Source organism: Trichechus manatus, unplaced genomic scaffold (assembly GCF_000243295.1).
Source record: "Trichechus manatus latirostris isolate Lorelei unplaced genomic scaffold, TriManLat1.0 scaffold00194, whole genome shotgun sequence".
NCBI lineage: Eukaryota > Metazoa > Chordata > Mammalia > Sirenia > Trichechidae > Trichechus > Trichechus manatus.
Genome location: NW_004444130.1, coordinates 2083909 through 2104596, shown reverse-complemented (window position 1 = coordinate 2104596; position 20688 = coordinate 2083909). Strand labels below are relative to the sequence as shown.

Here is a 20688-nt window from a genome sequence, read left to right as displayed (position 1 = left end):
TGTCCAAGGATGGCATCTCCTCTGACAACAGAGAGTCAAAGCCAACCTCCCTGGACATGATCCGCCTGGGCCAGACCCTCGGCCTATAGCCCCTTGGCTCAACCACAGCAGACAGCCCTGGACACCCTGCCCTTGGCCCTCTTGGACCATATTTTGGCTACACTCCAGACTCTGGAGGGAATAACAGCTGCTTCCCAGCTTCTGCGTTCCTCCCTCCTCCTGCTGTGCGGCCCCCCAGGCTGCTGTGCGGCCCCTGCCCCTTGGACACTCATAGACACACCCTGTCGCTTTTCTCACACCATCCTCGTCCAAAGTAAGCGCCACTTTATTTTTTGTTCATAAAATACCCCCCTGCACACAACCCTGTACAGCTGCAGCCCCCACCTCAAAGGTAGCTGAAACTGTGACCCCAAAGTGCCACCAGAGTTAAAGTATGATGTGCCCAGATGAGAACTGGACGCCTAAGAACAGTCCCGCTGGCTGGCCACATCTCTGGGCCTCTCATCCTCTCCCTGCTTTCCCTAGTTTCTGAGGGGCTCTCTGATCATCCTGCCCTCCAGCCACACCTCACAGGGGAGGGGAGGCTGCCTCTGCCCCCGAGCTGCCTCCAGGCAGCCCTCCTGCATTTCCTCCCTACACTCCATATGAGCCCCTAGGCCCCCTACCCCACAGCCAGCCAGCCTCCTGGCTTCAACTTGCTCCCCAAAACCCCAGGCAATCTGTGGAACTTTCTGGTCCAATCAGACACCTTAGCTGATTGGGCCCCAGGCCTCTCCACAGCCAGTCTGCCTCCCAGATGGAGGAGCCTAGAAAAGGCAGAGAAAGGGGAGAAGAAAGAAGAGAGGAAAACAGGAAGGGTCGGCATTCAAGGCAGAGACCGAGGCACTGCCCACCTGGGGAGAGTGGGCCAGGTCAGCTGAGCTGTGGCACTTCAGACCCCAGGCCTGGATGGCATGGAGGTTGCTCTGAGCCCTCTGCCGTGGGTGTGGGGTACACTCGGGGGCTCACTGAGACATGGGAAAGGCAGGGCCTGCCAGGAGGGAAAGGAGGGAACAGAGTAGCAAGAAAAGTATAAAAACAGGCTCCCAAACCAGTTCAAGGCCTGCAGGCGTGTCCTACAAGGCAGATTAAAGAAGTCACTTCTTGTTTTGACGCTGAAATCTAAGCTGGGTGTCTGTTTCCATAAAGTGGCTTTGCCTGTGACTTAAAAAAAAAAAAAAGAAACTTCCCTGGCTGTGCTTCCCCCTCCACGTGGCTCCTTCCTGTCTTCCTCCGAGCTGCTTCAAGCTGACCAGGCCACCTGCCTCAGCCGAGGTCAGAGTCGGGGAGGGTGCCCTCACAAGATGCGGGGCGCCGACCTGTCATTGGTGACGGTCCTGCGGAGCCGGACCCCGCGCCGGATGGCCACCAGCATGTCTTCAGCTGGGGGGTCGCTGTTGGCGGCGGGGGGCGGGGTGGGCGTCTCCTCTGCCGGGGTGGTCGACAGTGCCATGGGGAAGGGAAACTGGCCCTCGCCCAGGGCATGGGCACCTGCCACTAACTCCCCGAGCTTCTCCACCAGGCTGTGCCGGTTGGCGGCCAGCTGCTGCTGCTGCTGCTCCTCGTCGTCCTCAGCCCCCGGTCCCGCGTAGCCAGCTGCCTCCGGGGAGGGGCTGCCCCAGGCCGTGTTGGGCAGGCTGAGCCTCTTTGGGGAGGCCTTGGCCAAGTCCACTGCCAGGGTTGAGGCAGCCTCGTCAGTGTAAAAGACACACTCCTCGCTGCCTGCCCGCACAGGCCCCGTGTAGCCAGGTGAGTCAGGCACTGTGGGCGTCTTCACGGGCACAATGGGTGGTCGGATTGGGATGGGGCCGGCACTGGAGAGGGTGCGACGCACCGTGGGCTTGGTGGAGGGTGTGCGGCGGATGGTGGCCACGCCAGGGGGCGCGCCTGAGGGCAGACCCGTGCCCGAGGTGGTGGGCAGCCCTGCGGTGGAGGCTGGGCGCTTGGTCTGGATCAGGCGGCGGTAGTTTTGGGCGATGTTGCTGTTGCGGGGAATGGTGGACGACTTGTCGAACTCGGGTGGGCCCTCGCTGTCTGCATCCCCGTTCACTGAGTAGCAGTCGTAGTCGGAGCCTGGGGGCACGGGATGCGTTGAGCCTGGGTGCCCAGGTCCCCACCGAGCCTGGCCCTGCCCCCCAACCCGGGCGACCCGCAGCAGAAAGGACTGGGCCCTCTCTCGAAGTGGAGCCTTGGCTGTCCCTGGTGGGGCTGGGCTGAAGGTCTGTGAAGGAGCCCCCAAGGTCCCTAGGCTCCAGAGCCCACCTTGGGAGGGGATGGTGTCCTCTGAGCAGGAAGGCGTGGTGGTCTGCGTGCTGTAGCCACTTGAGTACTGTAGCGAGTCCCGACTGCTCTTCTGGTGCTCAAGGCTCAGGCCGCGGGTCAGCACCATGGCCAGGTCGCTGGCTGCAGGGGACACCTCCTCACCGTGCTGGGGGAGGGGTGAGACCGCAGGCTAGAACCTGAAGCCGCCCCCATTTCAACCCTCATCCCAGACTGCAGGCAGCCCCAACAAGTGGTCAGAGCTGGCCCTGAAGACCGCTTATCGGGCATCTTGGCATTTACCTGGGGTGAAGCTGGGGCCTGTGTGGGTTGCCAGGGGCGCTGCTGCCTACCTTGGCTGCGATGGTGGCAGGGGACATCCGGGGCCGCGGCGCCTCCTCCCCACCGGGGCCCAGGGTGCCCCCACTGGTGGGGCCTGGCTCTGCGTCTCGGAGGAGCTCCACTCGGTCCTTCCTCCGCTGCAGGGTGGTGCCCGCAGGCTGCTCGTGGGGGCCGGCCTTGGACCAATCCTGCGGGTGTGGGGGGCGGGTCAGGGCCACACTGCCTGCAGCCAAGGGCCCTCCCTGTAACTCAGGCTCACAACAGTGGCCAAGGCAAGGCTGAGCAGAGCAGGGAGGGGGCTGTGTGACCCCTCAGTCCCCAAGGCCCGGGGCAGGGCAGGCATCCCTGGAGGGAAAGATGTGGGTGTGGTGTGGGGGGTGGCTGTGGGAGACAGTGCTGGGTGCACCCACCCCTGTGGGTGGTACCAGGGAAGGAGGGCAGAGACCAGCTGGTGATGGGCTGGGGCCGGGCTGCCTCCTGCTGTGGGCAGGGGGCACTGACCGAGGTGGGGGAGCTGCACTCGCTAACGGACTGGCAGGTTTCCGAGGCCTCGGAGGACGCGGAGCTGGAGGACTTCTGCCATGCAGAGGCGAGCAGGTTGTTGCACAGACAGACACAGCCCGGCAGGCAGACAGGGCGGGCGAGTGAGGCAGGGAGAGGAGAGAACAGATGTGGTCACAGCACCGGCGTGCAGTGGTCCAGTTCAGCACCCCACCTGTGCCTCCCAGGGTCATGGTCGCCGAGCATGGCAGCAGAACGCAGCCCAGAGCACACACCACAGACACTGACCACCCGATGTCCCAGCCCAAGAACCACGCATTTTGAGGACAAACAGCAGGGCTTGCTGCTGATGGTCTGGATGTGGTGGGCGAAGGACAGAGAGGTATTAAGGATGGCATCTGGGGGTTTGGCTGGAGCAGGCAGGTTGACTCTGTCACTGTTTTCTCAGAGGAGAATCCTGGGCCAAGCACAGAGTCCAGAGCTCCATCCTGCACGTGTGACGCTGAGCTGCCTACTAGGTACCTATGTGAGGAGATGTAATGTAGGCAACTGCATTTGCAAAGCTGCAGCTTAGGGAGAAGTCAGGGTTGGAGCCACAAATCTGGCAGCCGTGGGACAGGATAAGGCCACCCAGTGGCGATGCAGTTAGAGAAGAGGTTCAAGAACCAAGCCCAGGTTGTGCCAACATTTAGTGGCTGCAAAGAGGAAGATCCAGCAAAGGAGAGTGACAAGGAGCCTGGAAGTGGGCGGGAAAGCACCAGCAGCTGATAATCTCAGAAATCAGGTAGAGAACCTGTTCTGGGAAGGAGGGGGGTCAGCCTTGCTGATGCTGCTGGGGTCTGGCAGATGAGGGTGGAGAAGTATCCATTGCATCTGGCCACAGGAGGTCATGGAGATAAGAACTGCTTCAGCAGAATGATGGGGGCACTTAGGGTGAAGAATTGCTTTACATCTTTATTATTCATGGAGGGCTCCACACCACACTACACAGGTTATACTAAATGAGGTAATTTATGTTGGATGGGGGATGGTCATGCCAGAAAGATCAGCATGACTTCCAGGGAGGGGAGGGGCTGGAGATAAGAGTTCAACCATGTAGCCACTGATTCAATCAATCATGCCTATGTAATGAAATCCCCATTAAAAACTCTGGACACCGACACTCAGGTGAACTTCCTGGTTGGTGAGAAGCATCCATGCATGGGACAGTAACACATCCTTTGGGACATGGAAAGCTTTGCATTCGGGACCCAACCCCCCAGCCCCCACCCCAGACTTTACCCTATGCGTGTGTTCTATATGCTGGTCTTGACTTGTATCCTTTCTGATAAAATATAATCTTAAGTATATGTGCTTTCCTGAGTTCTGTGAGTTGTTCTAGTAAATTATCAAACTCAGGAGAGTAGTAGGAACCCCTGAGCTTGTGGGTGGTGTCTGCAGTCTTGGGCAGACTTAGCATTCTGGAGGACTGTGCCCTTGAACTTCCAAGAGCTGACCCAGCTCTGGGTGGTTAGGGTCAGAGGAAGAACTGCACTTGCAGCTGGTGTCAGAAGACACATATCTTAGGGTGGAAGCCCATTTAACAGTGAACTGAGGTGTGAATGGGAGACTCCAGCTCTCAGAGTAAGGTGAACCAGATGCCCTAGGAGGCCCCCTCCCACTTCAACTAAATCCTGCAGAAGATGTAATTCTTGATTTTAGCAGGTCCAGGTTCAGAGAAAGTAAGGGATTCTGGAAAGGAAAGAAAGAAGAAAGGAAGATATGTCCAAGAGGACTACAAAAGGAAAAAGAGTGAAGGAAAAACCCAACAAGAGTAGAAATTGGACTGTGACTCCTGTACCTATGTGACGGGCAGTGTTCCCAAGGGCATATACTGACTTCAGCACAACGGCTGGGAGACATTGGCAAGGTGAGCAGCCCATCCTGTGCCTACCCAAATCAAGCCAGGACACCTAAAAGGGGATCAGCAGCACCCCCAGCTCCTGATAGATTCTCTAAATCATCCTTGACTTAGGCCCCAGACTTTCTTCAGATTATGATGAACAGAGATCACCAGCATACAAGGATATAAGGCACCATAGGAGATTCAGGGAGAAACAATAAACAAATTTGACTTTTGGCAATATAATTGTTAAATTAAAATATTCAGTGGGAAACATTCAACAACGAAATTCAACACCCATTCATGAGCAAATAAACTCCACTTAAACTAGGAGTTTAATCTGATAAAGAATATCTAGAACATACTCATACTTTCCCCTCTGAGGTTGGGAAAAAGACAAGGATGCCCACTGTCACCATTTCTATTCAATATTAGAAGTCCTAGCCAGTGCAATAAGGCAATAGAATAAATAAAACAATTGGAAAGGAAGAAAAAGAATAGTCATTATTTACAAATAACAGGATTACATATGTAGAAAATCTAAACGAATCTAGAAATTATTAGGATTAATAAATCATTTTAACAAGGTTACTAGATGTAAGGCTAATATACAAAAAAATCAATTGTATTTTGAAATACCAGCAACTAACAAGAAATAAAAAATCCTAAATATATATATATATATAATTTACAGTAGCATTAATAAACATCAAATACCTAGAAATAAATCCAATGAAAGATAAGCAAGATCTTTATATTGAAAACTACAAAACATTATTGAGAGATGGTACAACCTAAATAAATGGAGACATATGCAATCTCAGTCAAAATCCAAGCTTTTTTTTTTTTTGGTGGAAATTAAAAAGCTGATTTTAAAATTTGTAAGCAAATGGAAAGGGCCAAAAGTAACACAGCTATATTAAAGACTGACAAAGCTGGAGGACGTTCATTACCAGATATCGAGATTTTTCTAGAAAGCTACAGTAAATAAGACAGTGTAGTATTGGCACAAGGACAGGCAAATTGGTCACGGAACAGAATAAAAAGTCCAGCAATAGCCACATATATACAGACACCTGATTTATGACAAAGGCAACACTGCAGTGCAGTGGGGGAAGAGATGGTCTTTTCAATACATTGTTCTGGGTCAATCAAATATCCGTATGGGGAAAAAAAAATGTATCTTGACCCCTACCTCACAGCACACACACACACAATCAATTCCAGATGAGCTCTAGATCTAAATGAAAAAGGTAAGACAAAAAGGTTTTTAGAGGAAAACATCTTTGTGACCTTGGAGTATGTAAAAATTTCTCTAAAGGGAACAAAAGCACTAACAATTCACAAAATGGATAAATCTATTAAAACATTAAAATTAACAACTTCTGGTCAGTAAAAGACTCCATTAAGAGAATAATAGGCAACTCACAAAAATCAGAGAAGGTATTCCAATGAAGGACTTCTATTTACAATATATAAAGACAGTCTATAAATCAGTAAGAAAAACACAGATAACCTAGTAGAAAAATAAGCAAAAGATTTGAACAGGTCCTTCACAAAAGAGGATACCAACTTCATTAGTCATCAGCAAAATGACATGGCACTACTACTACACCCCCACTTGAATGGCTAAAATCAAGAAGGTGCAAAATACCAAATGCTGGTGAGGATGTGAAATAGCATAAACTGTCATAATCTTGCTAGAAGGAATGTAAACCGGACAACCACTTTGGAAAACTTTGGTAGTAACTGCTAAACCTGAATATATGTACATCCTGTGACTCAGCAATTCCACTCCTAGGTACGTACCCAGCAGACATGCAAACTAGAATTTTCATAGCCCCAAACTGGAAACTATCCAAATGTCCATCAAATATAGATGTGTTAAATAAATTATGGCATATTCACACAATGGAATGCTATTCGGCAATGAGAATGCTATACAACCACACACAAAACATAGATGAGTCTCACAAACGTAATGTTGAGCAAGAGAAGCCAGACATATAGGATACACACTGTGTGATTCCATGTACATAAAGGACAAAAAAAGGCAAAACAATGAAAGCCAGAATACAGTGGGAAAATATCTCCAAAATATAAAGAGAAAATACTTATCACTCCAGAATTGTGTCCCTAGCAAAACTGACTTTCCAGAAAAAGGACGAAATGAAGCACGTTTACGGATAAACAAAAACTGAGAATTTACTACAAACCTTTTCTAAAGAAACGTCTAAAGGATGTACTTACTTTAGAAAGAAAGAAAATGACCTTGGAAGAAAGGTTTAAGATGCAAGAAAAAATGATAACCAAAGAAATGTATAAATAAGTACTGTATTTATAAAATAATAATAATCATGATAATAAGAAGAAACAAGTCTAATTTGTAGATATTATAAAAAAGGAGGGAACTAAAATATAATAGCTTGTAAGTTGGGAGGGAGTGGGTGACAGCAGTTAAAATATATTAAGGTCCTTGAATTATTCAGGAGGTGGCAGTATGACTGTACTAAGTATGTATGATAAAATTTCAAGACAACCCCTAAGAGAATAGAAACACTATAACTTACAATCCGACCCAAGCCAAACCCGCTGCTGTTGGGTTGATTCTGACTCATAGTGACCCTATAGGACAGAGTAGAATTGCCCCATAGGATTTCTAAGGAGCGGCTGGTGGATTCAAACTGCCAACCTTTTGGTTAGCAGCCAAGCTCTTAACCACTGCTCTACCAGGGCTCTTACAGTCCAAAAGAGGGGAAAAAATTAGAAAAAGAAAAACAAACAAAAGGCAAGGAAAGAGGAAAAAGCACAGAAAAAGCACAACAAATAGAAAAAGGTAAGACAGAAGTCCAAGTATGTTAGTAACTCATAATAAATGTAAATGGACCAAGAAATACCAATTAAAAGATAGAGATCGTCAGATTGGATAAAGAAAGAAAATCTAAGCATATGTTGTTTGTAAGAGACTCATCTCAAACATAAGGGCATGGGACTTTAAAAGTAAAGAGATGGAAAATGATAATATAAATATTGAATAGAATAAAGCTGAGATAGTTGTAATATCAAACAAATAGACTTTAAGACAGAAAGCATTATAAGGAACAGAAAGAGTCAACTACATCATGATAAAAGAATCAATTCACTATGAAGAGTTAACATTTCTAAACTCTTATGCACCTAATAAAACAGTTTCAAAACATATAAAGCAAACATTGATAGAACTATATATGGGGAGAAACTGACAAGTCCACCATTTCTCAATTATTGACAGGTCAAGTAGACAGGAGTGAATGGGAAATGAAGTAGAGATGATCAGTGCAGATAACACTTTCAAGAAATTTTGCTGTGAAAGAGACCATGTTGTTGGAGGAGGATGTGGGGCCAAGGGAGGGGGCAATAAGGATGATTCTAGAGCATATCTGTGTACTGATATTAACCCAGAACAGAAGGAGACTGGCAATGCAATGGGGAAATCACTGGGCAAGAGAGTGGAGCATATAGAATGCTGAGCACAAATGGAGGCATGAGCCATTGATGGGGAGGGACAGAAGAGTGAATGCAAATACTGGTAGGGTTATGGATTTGGTCATGGGAAGATGAAGGAGTTTTTGTCTGACGACTTCTGTCTTCTATAAGGTGAGATCATTGGCTGAGGTGGGGGTATGTATGGATGGGTTGGCTACCCTGACCTACATAGGATTCCTACTGCAAGCACATACCTCTGTGAATACAAATACATGTGAACCTGCCCCAACTCACACACACATTTAAAAATCACAACTCAATGACCTGACAACCAAACAGCCCTCCATTATCACCTAATACATGTTCACAGGGTGCCCGGTACTTGCCCCCAGTGTGTAGGTGGGTTTGCCCATTCTATGGACAGTAGCCTCCCAGTTCACTGTGGACATGTCGTATGTTCTCCTTCATGGAGAAACCTCACTGTGAAGGCAGGTAGAAACCTGGCACAGAGTAGAAAGGGGTTGGGGAAGCAAGCTGATAGGGAGGAAGTCTGCCCTGAGCCTCCCAGCCAGCTGTCTGCAGCCTCAGTGAGATGGACAAACAGAGGGACCACAGCAGAGGACAAAGGGAGGGAGGGAGGGCTACATGCCCAGGTGTCAGGAGTTGGGGGTATCACTGGGAAGATTCTGGGTCAGCCTCTGGGTTCAGAGAGAGCTGGCCTGAGTATAGGGAGAGGATGTCTGCAGATCCCGGGGCCCCTGCCCCCGTGCCCCACGCCTCATGGGGCCAGCCACGCAATCACTGTATGCCTAAGCAGGGGGTCACAAGGGTCAGAGCTGGCAAGCTGCCCTCTTCTGATTCCTATGGCTGGAAGAGGGGACAGACAAGGAATAAGCAATGGGGAGGAAGTGAGGTGACAAAAGCCCCCATGCTGACGCTGCCTCATCCCCGCTGCACAGAGCTGCTCCAAGAGCTCCCCAAGCCCTCCTAGGTAGTGAGCTCAGGTTGGTCCCTTCTGTGGTGATCCTGGGGATCCCTAGTCTCAAAAGCTGCAGGTAGCCCCACACCTGCATAGCTGGAAGCTGTGATGGGGCCACTGCACCCCACCTGGGTGATCCTCCAATGCCCCTCACCTGGCTGGTGATGTCTGAAGGCATGGGTGAAGGAGGCTTGGAATAGGTGGCGTCCTGGGAGACGAAGCCAGAGTCATGGGAGGAGACACTGGAGAGGCGGGTGGTGGCGGCTGGCTGTGCCAGGCTGCGGTAGCGACAGGTGGAACTGGGTGAGTATGTTTGGGCGCCCCCAGGCCACGGGGCTCCGCCACCCTTGGCGCTGCTACCGCTGCTGGGGGCACTGGGGGAGTGAAGAGGGGGCACAGTAGCCAGAGAGAGAGACACAGGGTGTGTGTGGAGGGGAGGGTGGTGACAGACGAGGGTGGAGAAGAGAGGTGAGGGGCAAAGGAAGAAAAAGACAATGTCAGACTAGAAGTTCTGAAACCCAGGTGCCGCAGAGGAGCTGGGTTCTGGGATGGTATGTTGGGGCAGGGGACAGAGCACCAGGTGGCCGGCCCAGCCCCTGCCCTGCATGCCCCAGTGCCCAGGGTAGCTACTGTCAAGGCAAGCCCAGGGCAAGGCCATCTCTCTGCCTCCTACTCTGCCACAGAGCAGTAATCCTTAGGTTAATAATGGGGAAACTGAGTCACCAAGAGCCAAACAGTTTCCCAGTTGGGCTGGAACCAGACACAAGCAAGCTCTAAACTGCCTTTTCCAAGTCTGGTGTTTGTTATCACACTCTAATGGGGTGTCTAGCATGTGGCATAGTCTGTCCTAGGCATGGGAGCTGCCCTTTGGTGGGTCCTAGGCCCCCCATCACCCTTGCCTCTCCACTCCCTGCGGGCGTGTACAGCCTTGGGTAGCTGACACCCTCTGTGAAGCTGTTTCATTCTTGGGCGGTGTTTCTGGCAGTAAAGGTTGCCCTCCTCCTAAGTGTCACCCGGAAGCCCCCAGCTCCTGCCCTTGGTCTGCCCCTGCAATCAACCCTCCTTCCTGTGACGGCCACTGCCCAGGGTCTGAAGAGCTTCCAGCAGATTTGGCCTCTTTGCTCCCTGCAGGAGCCAGTCACTGTGCCTGGCTTACTCCCATGCCCTGGGTGCCCGGCCTGAGGTGGTTCTGGGGAAAGGGGTACCTGGCACAGAGCAGAGGCTTCCCTGACGCAGAACTTGCTCTGTGCTCACTGTCCTGCCCACCCAAGGTACATTGCATCTTCAATGTCTCCTCCAAATTGGTCCTCAGTGCCAGCCAGAGGAACGGGCCCCCAATCCTGAGCCTGCTTTGTGACTGAGAGAGCTCCTTGGCCTGTCCTTGGCTCTGAGGCCTTGGGGGCCAGCCTGGGCCAGGATGTGAGCCTGTGCCAGCCGCCTGGGCACCTGCTCTCGGGGACCAGTCAGGCAGGACTGCCCCTTACCATGTGGCCTTAGTACACCTTCCCAGAAGCTCCCACGCCCCTCCCCAGCCTTAGATTCTTACTATTCCCCAGGACTGCAGGGCCTGGCAGAGCCCATGGCTGAATGCTGTGACTCTATGCCTCAGTTTCCCTTTCTGTGAAATGATGTTCCTTGGATGATGTAGAAGTTGTGTGAATTCTGGGCCCCAAAGCAATTATTGATGCAGCATAGGTGGGAGATTCTGCCATCCCTTCCTGGGATAACTGCCCCCCCCCCCACTGACCTGCACATGCTGGACTTGCGGGAGCTGGAGCTGCTGGGCGACGAGGGTGGTGTCTGGTAGGACCAGCTGTAGTCTGAGCCCTTCAGGTCTTTGATCACCTGGATGGGGACACGGATGGGAGTCATGGAGGTGGCCCCTGTCCTACAGAGAGCCTTATCACTTTCTTGGGGCCCCCAGAGGATGGGTAAAGCCAGAGGCCCCACTCTCTTCCCAATCGTGAACAGGCTCCAGGAAGTGGGCCTGGTGAGTCTGAGAGCTCCCAAGTCTTGTCCTAGTGCAAGCTCCTCCTTGCGGGGAGGGGGAAGCAGGGCTAGGAGGGTCCCCTGGGGAAATTCAGCCCTCTTTGATTTTAAGGGACACTGACCCCAGCTGGGGCCAGGCTAGCAGAGGAGACAGACAAGATTGACCATGACACCATGGGGTTCAAATGTGGGCTCTGCTGTGTCACCTCAGGCAATGTTGCTTAACCTCTCTGGGCCTCAATTTTCTCTTGTGAAATGGAGCCCATCATTCCTGTCTTAGAGACTGTTGGGCTGATTCAGTGAGCTGATATGGGAATATGGTGTGGGCATGCAGTAAGCGCCTAATGAGTGCAGTGGCACATGAACTGCTCCCAGTGTGGTGAGATGAGGTGGGCAAGGTCAGCACAGGTGGCAGATGTCCCCGTTTTGGCCTGGCGCTAGAGGAGGTGATGGGGGTCAGGTGTTGTAGGGGGTTTGCCCAGGTGTGGCCTATGGGACAGATCCAGGACTTTCCCCATCTGCCCTCAGTCTGAGACCCCATCAGCCTGGCCATACCACCCCTCACCTGAGCAGATGCTCCTGGCTGGCCCACAGTTGGTATCAGGACATATCTGAGCCTCTGCCCCCAAATGCTGTCCCCTTTTCTCCTCTCCTCTTGTCCCCAACCAAGGGCAGGCTCTCCTCTCTCCTCCCCTGTCCCTCAGCCCAGGGCTGGCCGCACCTGCTCGCTGGCGGGGGGCAGCTTGTGGGGCTCTGCAGTCAGTACCACCAAGTCGTCGATGATGCCCTGCAGGTGGGTGATCTCCCCCAGCATGGTCAGCTCGCCGTTCTGAGGAGGGAGCAAGTCAGCCCACCAACACTGCTGCCCACTGGCCACCCACCCTGCAGGAACAGGCCTCACCAGGCCCCTCCTCAACCACCCTCCCCACTGACCCATGTGCTTGGGGTTAATGGAGGCAGGGCCCTTACCGAATCAGTGCACAACCTACGAAACCTGCCTTTGGGCCAGGAGCACGTGGCACCCAACCAGGGATCATTGAGAAGCAGCCTTTCTTGGAGGTCCAAGGGTCAACCCTGGGCCTCAGCCAAAACTGCTTGGGCCTCCAGGTCAGCAAGAACTGATGCTCAGCAGTTCCTGCTCCCGAATTCTTGGGACTCTCTCGCAAGGGACCTCTTAACCGACACAAATGTAGTGGTGCTCAGAGGCCCCGCCCACCCCGGGCACCCACCACCACCGGCTGCAAGAAGGTGATGAAGGTGCAGAAGCGGCCGCGCTCCTCAATCAGGGCTCGGCGCACCGCCTGCTTCTCTGTCTCCTCCAGCAACAGGTACATGTCATTGACGTCCTGCAGGGCGCTGTCCAGCTGGGGCTGCAGGTCTCCTTTCCCTGGAGGGTTGGGAGGAGAGGCCGCGCTGGGGACGCTGGCCCGGCTTGAGGCACTGATGGCTCAGGCCCCTGTGGTGGCGTCCCTGGCTGTGGTGCTGGGCACTGCATGGGGATCAGGGGACTGAGAAGAACAGTTGGGACACTGGGGGCCTGTGGAGGGGCTGGTCCCATCAGAGGAGGCAAAGAGGACAAATAGACACACGTACACGTAGGAAAGACACCAAAGCTGTGAAGCCACTCAGAATCTGAGTGGGTGGGGAGCAGAGCTGAGCCCTGGGCAGCTCCAGGGCCACGCCTGGATCAGCTGTGCTCAGGGGAGCCTAGGAGCATGGCCAGCCCTGCGGAATCCACAATAGCTACTTCCACCCCTGTGGGTACCCTCACTGCCCATGGGACGGTGCCCTTGCCTCACAAGGTGGGTGGAAGCAGGGCCAGAGTGGAATGTGGGGGCTCAGCTGTCGTTGTCCAGGGGTCAGGGGAGCTAGCGGCTAGGTTCTAGGGGACAGGGAAGTGGGGGGAGGTCTCAACGTGGCCACCACTTAGCTTAAGAAGCAATGCACAAGGACAACGGCACAAAGCTGCAGCAGCGAGACAGAGAGAGAGAGAGGTGAGAGCAGAATGAGGAGATGGGTAAGGTGACCTGTAGGGAATGTGGGTGGCCTGGTGGAGTGGGGGCAGCCAGGGCCTGCAACCCCCCCCCACCCTAGCCAACCCCCCCGTGACCTGGCAGACTGACCCAGTGGTGGCCCCAGGGTGTACCCTAGCCAGGCCTCCCCCAGACCTGTACCCTAGCCCCCTGCCCTTGCAGACCAACCACCTTCCTCACTCCTTGGCCTGGAGAGACTCCTTCCAACGGCCCTGAGCTGGGGGAGACAGAAATGCGACAAGGACAGGAGGAACAGCTGGAGGGACGGACATTTGACTTACCAAGTAGCTCTACAGGAAGGATGTGGGAGGAGAGAAGGAAAGACAGAGAGAAAGAATGTGTGAAAGACAGCCGGATGGACAGAGCCACTCCTGGGGCAGGGGCCAGGCCTGGCCTCCTCTGTCTCCCTGGGACTGGAGGCCCTGGGCCTTGTCTGGGGTTCAGGGTAGCTCCCTCTGTCCCACCCAACAGTTGGAAGGGTTGTGTGGGGACAGGACCCCTCTGGCCAGGAGAATGCCCTGGTGTGCCCCAAGGGCATGGGGGCCACGGAGAGGGGCCCTGGGGGCTCCTGCCAGGCCCCCTGGAGCTGCGCCTCGACGGGCCTTTCAGGGCCTCTACCTTTGCGTGCTTTTTTCTGCAGCTTCAGCGTGTCAGACGATTTCTTCTTGATTTCATGCCGGGCTCGTTTGTACTCTGTGCAGAAAGTTAACAGCAGATTGCTATTACGGGGGTCCGACCCTGCCGAGTCGGGGTAGGCTGGGCAGCTGAAGCCCCGTCCCTCACCTTTCGCGTGGTCCTTGTCCAGTTGGTTGGCCGACTTCTTCCAGTCCTCGATGCGCTCCTGCAGCGGGTTGATGAGGCTTTCCAGCAGCGCACTGCGAGTGGGCAGGGGGCGTGTGGTCAAGGCAGCCAGGGCTGGCTCCCCTGCGAACATCCCCCGCCAGCCCGCCCTCGGTGCCCACTCACTTGGTGAACTGCCGCAGCTTGGTCTCGATGCTGCGGTGGCGCATGCACATGCGCGTGAGCGCCGAGCCGATGTCCCGCGTGGCCCCTGGCGAGGCAAGCACGCAGCGTGGTAAGGGGCGCGCCAGAGGCCTCTGCAGTCCTGGCCTCGGGCCACATGGGGGCGCGATGGCCCAGGAGAGCCTCTCCAGCAGCCCGCGCTTCCAGCCTCGCTGCCCCCTCCCCCGCCCCCATCGTTCCGCAATCCCGCGCGCGGCAGGGCTGCTCCCGACCAGCCCTGCGGGGGCTTATCATTCCTCAGTATTTACAGAGCTCCTTCTCCGTGCAGCACCAGCCATGCCAACCTCCCGTGGCTGCGGGTGTCCTGGTGCTTCCCCCCATCCCAAGCTGGTAGAGGCCGGTGCCAGACTGTCCAAGGCAGAGCCAGCAAACCACCCCCCCCCACCCCAGCCTGCCGGAGACTCCCCTCCAGGTGTGCCTAGGTGCAGGTGTGATTCCAAACCCGCCCACTGCCCCGCTACTCGGACCAGAAGGCAGAGGTGACCCCAAGCCCAACAGGAAGGTTCCCTTGTGCCCTGTGTTCTCCAGAAGGGCGGATGGGTGAGGGTGGGTGGGTGGAAGCCATAATCAGACTCACTGTACAGGTGGGTAAACAACTGTGGCTGAGAGGATCAAGTGAGTCTCCCATAGCAAGAATGGCATCCTCCTGCAAATCCCCTGTCCCAGCTCACCTACTCCTGCTTGCATGCCTCTAGTGATGAGGGGCTCACTTCTTCACAACCAACTTGTTTCATTAGGGAACAGAACCCAAGGTCCCGGCTCTGTACCTGGTGTCCTCTCCCTGGCCCATACCTCACTCAGCCTTGCCAGCATCCAAGCCCACCCTCCAGCCATGCCCCCTCCCCACCTCTGGTGTTGGTGGCCATGTCAGCCACTTTCTGGAAGGCATCCAGGAAGGCCACAGCAGCCAGCACGGTGGTCCTGGGGAGATGACAATGGGGCCCTCTGTGGCTGTGGGGTCCTCTCTTCCTCTGCCCTCCCCTCCCCAGCTGAGGCACCCTTAGCGGTCTCACCTTAGCTGGGAATGCAGCTTCGTGGCCTTGGAGTTGAAGTCCTCCCAGATGGGGTAGGAGCTCTGCCCAGGGGAGATGGATGAGGCAGTGAGACCTCGTAGGGGGTGGGGCTCCACTCAGGCAGGCTCCCCACACGCTTCTGGCCCAACTCTGGGCAGCTTCTGACAGAGTGGCCCTATCCCCTCGGAGAGGGGTGAGCAGGAGGAAGCCTGGGCCAGGAACAGGGACTTTGCCTCATCCCTCCCACCTGACAGTCAGGAAGTCCATCCTAGTGGTCCTTCAGGGGAGATGGAAAACAGTGCATGGCAGGTCCTGTTTCCTCAGGCTCCCCAGGGACCTGGCAGAGGATCTGGGCCAAGCCCCTTGAGAGGCACCTTGTCCCCCTGGACACACGCTCAGGCTGGAGAGCACCAACATGCCCACCTGGCATGGGGGGTAGAGGCAGTGGAGGGCTGGCATGGCTCAGGATGCACCAGGCCTAAATTGGGGGCCCCCACTCTGTGCCCTGGAAGCTGCTGCCTGGCCTGGCCAGCCATCACAGGCCCGAGGAGGCTGAGGCTGCTGCGGGCCTAGCCAGCCTGCCCAGGAGAGCCAGGCCACGGGCTGAATGGGGCCTTGTGTGGCCAACAGAGCCACCTTTCTCCAGCCCTGGCCCTCCTCCCCTCCTGGGGGAACAGTGTGGCCTTTATCCCAGCCTGGCCTGAGGCTCCGAGTTGGGAGGGGGTTTCCCAGTAGGGAGATTGGGCTCCTGGTGACCAACTTGTCTAGTCTGATCAAGGGGCTTTTCTGGCTAACGCACCCGCCCCTCAACTGCCGGGTCCTGGAGAAATCTCAGCCCTGGCCCAAGGGCCCTGTGGAGGCAGGAGGCCTCGCTCCTTGAAGGGAGGCCCTGAGCCAGCAAAGCTCCAGCTCCAAAGGGTGTCCAACCTTCCATGCAGGATGGGGCTTGGGTGTGGGGCTTTTCCCAAGGAAAGGGGAAGGCAGGGAGCCCAGCCTCTGAAGGCTCTGCCGGCAGGAGCACTGGGTGGTGTTCAGTCGGGCCTCCCCTACTGCGAGGCTGCAGGGGCCAGGTCAGCTCCAACGGGGGCGGCGTGGAAAGGGGACAGGGCAGCCTTAGGGAACCTCAGAAATGCCCTCTCCTCCCAGAGCGGCCAAACCAGTGCCCAGGGAAAGCAAATATTTGAGAAGTTCACACAGGCTGGAGCAGGAGGGGGAGGCTGTGGGAGGGCTGTCTCCGGCCGTAAAAGGTCTGGGAGGCCGTAAAAGGTCTGGGAGGTCGTCCTGAGCAGTCCTGATGTCCCCAGGGGCCTTCTAAAGGAGACTCACTCCCACCGCCTTGACTCCCCCAGCCCCGAAGCCTTGCTAAGACCTCCAGGGAGTAAAAAAGTTACTGAGGGGGCGAGGGTGACAGCCAGCTGTCCTCCCCCGCAAGAGTCCTCCTAAGCCCTCTCTGCAGCCACTGGGCAGTCCCAGGGAGCAAGGGACAGAGTTAGGAGAAGTTGGAGAGAGCCAGGTCCCAACCCCATTATGGCCCTGGGCTGAGAGCCCATTCCCTTAGCCTCCCCATGGCCAGCGGGATCACACCATCCCAGACCTTCACACTTCAGCTCTCCAAGTGGGAAGGGCGATGAGATACGGCATGGGGGAGGCCAGGCCTGCTTCCCCCTCGAAGATGGACCAGGTATCTCAGTCTCAGGACCTGGGGTTCCCCATTCCGTCCCACTGGACCCCAGGGAGTCAGGCCATGAGCTTCCAGCTTCTGAAAGCAGCAGCCCGTTGCACTGACAACGAGGCTGAGGGAGTAGCCATGACCCAGGGAAAGCCATCTTCAGCCTTCACCTGGGCTTTCACCCTACGTGTCAGCCTCTACAGCTGGTTTATTATCACTGGTAACAGTAGTGGATGCTGTTGGTCAAGTGCATCCCATGGGCCAGGCACTAGTGTTCCAACGTGAGATCCCATCGAATCCTAGTAACAGCCCTGTGACAGGAATATTGTTTTGCTTCTGTTTTACACATGAAACTGAGGCCCACAGAGGTTAACTGACTTGCCCAAGGCCACAGAGTGGCAGGTCAAGATCTCGCCCCATGTGTGACTGGTCACTATGTGCAGGGAGACGGGCACCTGGGCATCAAGGAGGGGAGGTGGCAGCGACTGCAGGGATGGGAGGATGCCTGGTTCTGCCCCAGTGGGCTGCTTGTCATTAGAGGTGCCCAAGAGATGGGAATGAGCACCACGAGGAGGCTGCTGAGGTGTACAGAGACTCTGGTGGTGGTGGTGGTTCAGACACGGGCAGTGCAGGCAAGCAGCCCAGACTCCAATCCCAGATACAGGGGGCTTTCTGGGTGACCCTAGGCAAGGGCTCCCTCTCTGAGCCTCAGTTTCCTTACCTGTGAAATCAGGATAGAAGCAGCACCTCCATCATGGGGTCAGTGTGGAAACTCAGGAGGTGCTGCATGGAAAGCACTTAGCACAGTGCCAGCACCTAGTAGGTGCTCAGTTAACACTGGTTAGAAACAGAAGACACGCAACTCCTGCCTCTGCCAAAAGGCCCCTCCCACCCAGCCAGGACTTCCCACTCCGGAAGTAGACAGACAATGACCCTATTTTTTGGATGACCCTGGTGCGGGGTGGAGGCCCCATTTGCTGTGCTGAAGGTGCTGCCTGGGCTGTGTCCAGTCCTGTCACCTTGGCAAATCCCTGCCCCTCTCTGGGCTTCAGTGGCAGCCTGGCACCTACGGGGCATCTGTCCTGAGTTGAATGGGGCATAGAGGGCCCTCTTCCCTGAGCTGGTGCCTTCTCCCAGGTGTAGTCAGGGAGGCCCTCCCCACCTCACCTGCCCCTGACTCTGCCTCCCCTCAGTGAGGGTCCAGGCCTCCTAGAGGCCAGGGAGGTCTGTTGTAGGGCCTGTGGACTTGATATGGAATGGCCTCAGGGGAGAGCTCTGTCTCTCCAACCCTGCCAGCAGCCACATTCCCTCTCCATAGAAGCCGCACTTGCTTCTGTAGCTCAGGCCACCGAGGCAATCGGCCAGAAGCTACCCTCAAAATGCAAGTAATGGGTCTCTAGTGGCCCGGCCCCTTCTCTGCCCCACATGCATGTGTCACAGGCAGGGAGACATTGGTGCCTGGCATCACCCAGGTGAGATCTTTCCCATTTTGCCTCCATGTGTCCGAAAATCCTGCCCAAAGTCTAACCTGAATCTCTTATTATGATCCGGGCCCATTTCCTTGGGTCTCATCCCTGAATTCCTTGCAAATTGACTAGAGAGGGATGGCCACAGCCCTGCCCCTCCTCTGGTAAAGGCTGCTTGCTCTTTGCAGTTTGCTGTGGGGCTGCGGTGGGGGGTGGGGGGTGGGGTGGGGCTGGGAGGCGGCAGGGGGAGGTCCCACCCCAGCAAGTCCCCAGGAGTGGTCAGGGGAGGGTGGTCTGGGCTGCCTGGTCCCAGAACGGATCCTGGTGTCAGGGCTGTGATGACCACAGGGCAGAAGGGTTCTGCTGAGGACAGAAGAGACCAGGACTTCTGAAGGCCTGTAGAAATGGCCCGGAGGTGGAGCTGCAAGGGAAGGAGTTCCCAAGCCAGGGGGGGCGCCCGCATGCTGCTAATCCAGTAGAGTCCCAGGCCAGAGCAGTTTCAGGCCCCTTCCCAGGGGGCTGGGATCTGGCAGCTGCACCTGACAGGCCTGGGAGCCCCCGTCTCTGGCCTGCATGCACCATCCCCTCAGGGCCTGGCCCCGGTTTCACTGTGGTGCATGGTGTTTCCTCCTGGGCTTGCGACATTGTGTTGTGTACTTGGTGAGCGTGTGATAGGCTGTGGGGGTTGGGGCCCTAAGGAGTTCCTGTGGGAACCCAGTATTTTCTCCTGCTTTGCCTGCCCTCACCAATCCTGCCGCTTCATCCTAGGCCAAGGAACGGGGTGGGGGCTTCTCAGGAGAAGGTAGGAATGGTGGTTCCTGGCCCACACCCCATCACTGGAGCCTCCTCTCTGCCTAGTCAGCCTGACAGCCCTGCCAGACTCTGCCCTCATTGCCCGGAGAGGTTCCTCCCTGCCCCCTAGATGAACAATGAGAGGCTGAGATCAGAGACAGGATCCAACAGTCTTTTCAACGACCTTGAGCCAGTCCCAGGCCTCAGTTTCCCCACCTGGTGAGCCAGTGGAGAGCCAAGATGTGGTGGCCTGCTCCAGCCTGACCTTGGGCAATGAGTGGGGATGGTGGGTTGGAGCTGAGAGCCTGGGGGGAGGGAGGGGGAGGGAATGGAGTAGGGAAGGTGCTCCCTGGGGGTTGCCTGCCAACCCCAACCTTCTCCCCGCCACTCCCAAGGTGAGGATAGAGGCCTATCCTTGGGATGGAGGTACACTCGGCCTGGAGACCTTGGAGGCCCGGGGCTCCCTGGGGCTCGTGGGGGAGGGGCCGGGTCGGGCAAAGAGGCCAAGGCTGGCAGGGAAAGAGTTAACGGTTCTTCGCTTTATTATTTTTCCTGCTTTGGCGGTGACAGCATTGTCTGGGCTCCGGGGCCCGCGGGAGGCGCGGGGAGGAGGGTGGGGGTGGGAGGAGGCGGAGGACCGCGAGACCCCGGACCCGTTAAAGGGCCTTAGAATCGTCCCGGAGCCCAACCCCATTCATGATTTGGGGGCTGAGGTGCGGGCAGCCCGCTTGAGCGGAGGGTCGACTCGGAAGCCCACGGGGGCGCTGCGACCCGGGCGACTCCGGGCACAGACGGCACCGCACCGTCACCCCGACTCACAGGCACCCACATCCCCCAGATGGCCACCCGGAGACCCGGGCGCTCAGCAGAGGCAGGCAGGACATGCAGCCAAGGACACACAGATACTGCGACGCATGGACACACGGAGTCCGGCTGCCCGCCGCCACGCGCCCCCTGGGAGAACACGCACCCGCAACCGCGCGGCCGCCCGTGCGGCCCAGACGACGCCCCCGGACGGCTCCGCCGCGCCCCGTTACCTTCATGTCGTTGACGATGGCCTGGAAGAGCCCGCCCAGGGCGCCGCACTCCTTCTCTGCCGTCTCCATGCTCAGGCCGGGCGGCTGCAGCGGCAGCAGAGCGCGGGGAGCCTTGGAAGGAGGGCGCCGGGCAGCGGCTGGCGCTCGTTCCGAGGCCGGGCCGGCCCTCCCGCCTCCTGGCCGCGCTCAGCGGCCGGCC

General features: G+C 56.0%; 1 protein-coding gene across 1 annotated transcript; it reads right to left on the bottom strand.

The window, feature by feature from the left end:
• Nucleotides 1–1336: 1336 nt before the first annotated feature.
• Nucleotides 1337–20558, bottom strand: MTSS2 (MTSS I-BAR domain containing 2). Its single transcript, XM_004387796.1, has 15 exons — nucleotides 20490–20558; nucleotides 15526–15587; nucleotides 15360–15433; nucleotides 14456–14540; nucleotides 14273–14364; nucleotides 14108–14182; nucleotides 13771–13779; nucleotides 12686–12843; nucleotides 12178–12285; nucleotides 11215–11312; nucleotides 9622–9841; nucleotides 3142–3216; nucleotides 2652–2828; nucleotides 2302–2467; nucleotides 1337–2112 (listed from the first exon to the last, which is right to left on the bottom strand). The coding sequence occupies exons 1-15, from the start codon at nucleotides 20556–20558 to the stop codon at nucleotides 1337–1339; spliced, it is 2244 nt and encodes a 747-aa protein (XP_004387853.1).
• Nucleotides 20559–20688: the final 130 nt, after the last annotated feature.

Coding starts and splice junctions, on each gene's coding strand:
- MTSS2 (XM_004387796.1), bottom strand. CDS start 20,558: ATGGAGACGGCAGAGAAGGAGTGCGGCGCCCTGGGCGGGCTCTTCCAG. Junction 11,313..12,177: donor TGCCCCCCGCCAGCGAGCAG/GTGCGGCCAGCC, acceptor GTCCCCATCCAG/GTGATCAAAGACCTGAAGGG. Junction 2,829..3,141: donor AGTGCAGCTCCCCCACCTCG/GTCAGTGCCCCC, acceptor CCACACCCGCAG/GATTGGTCCAAGGCCGGCCC.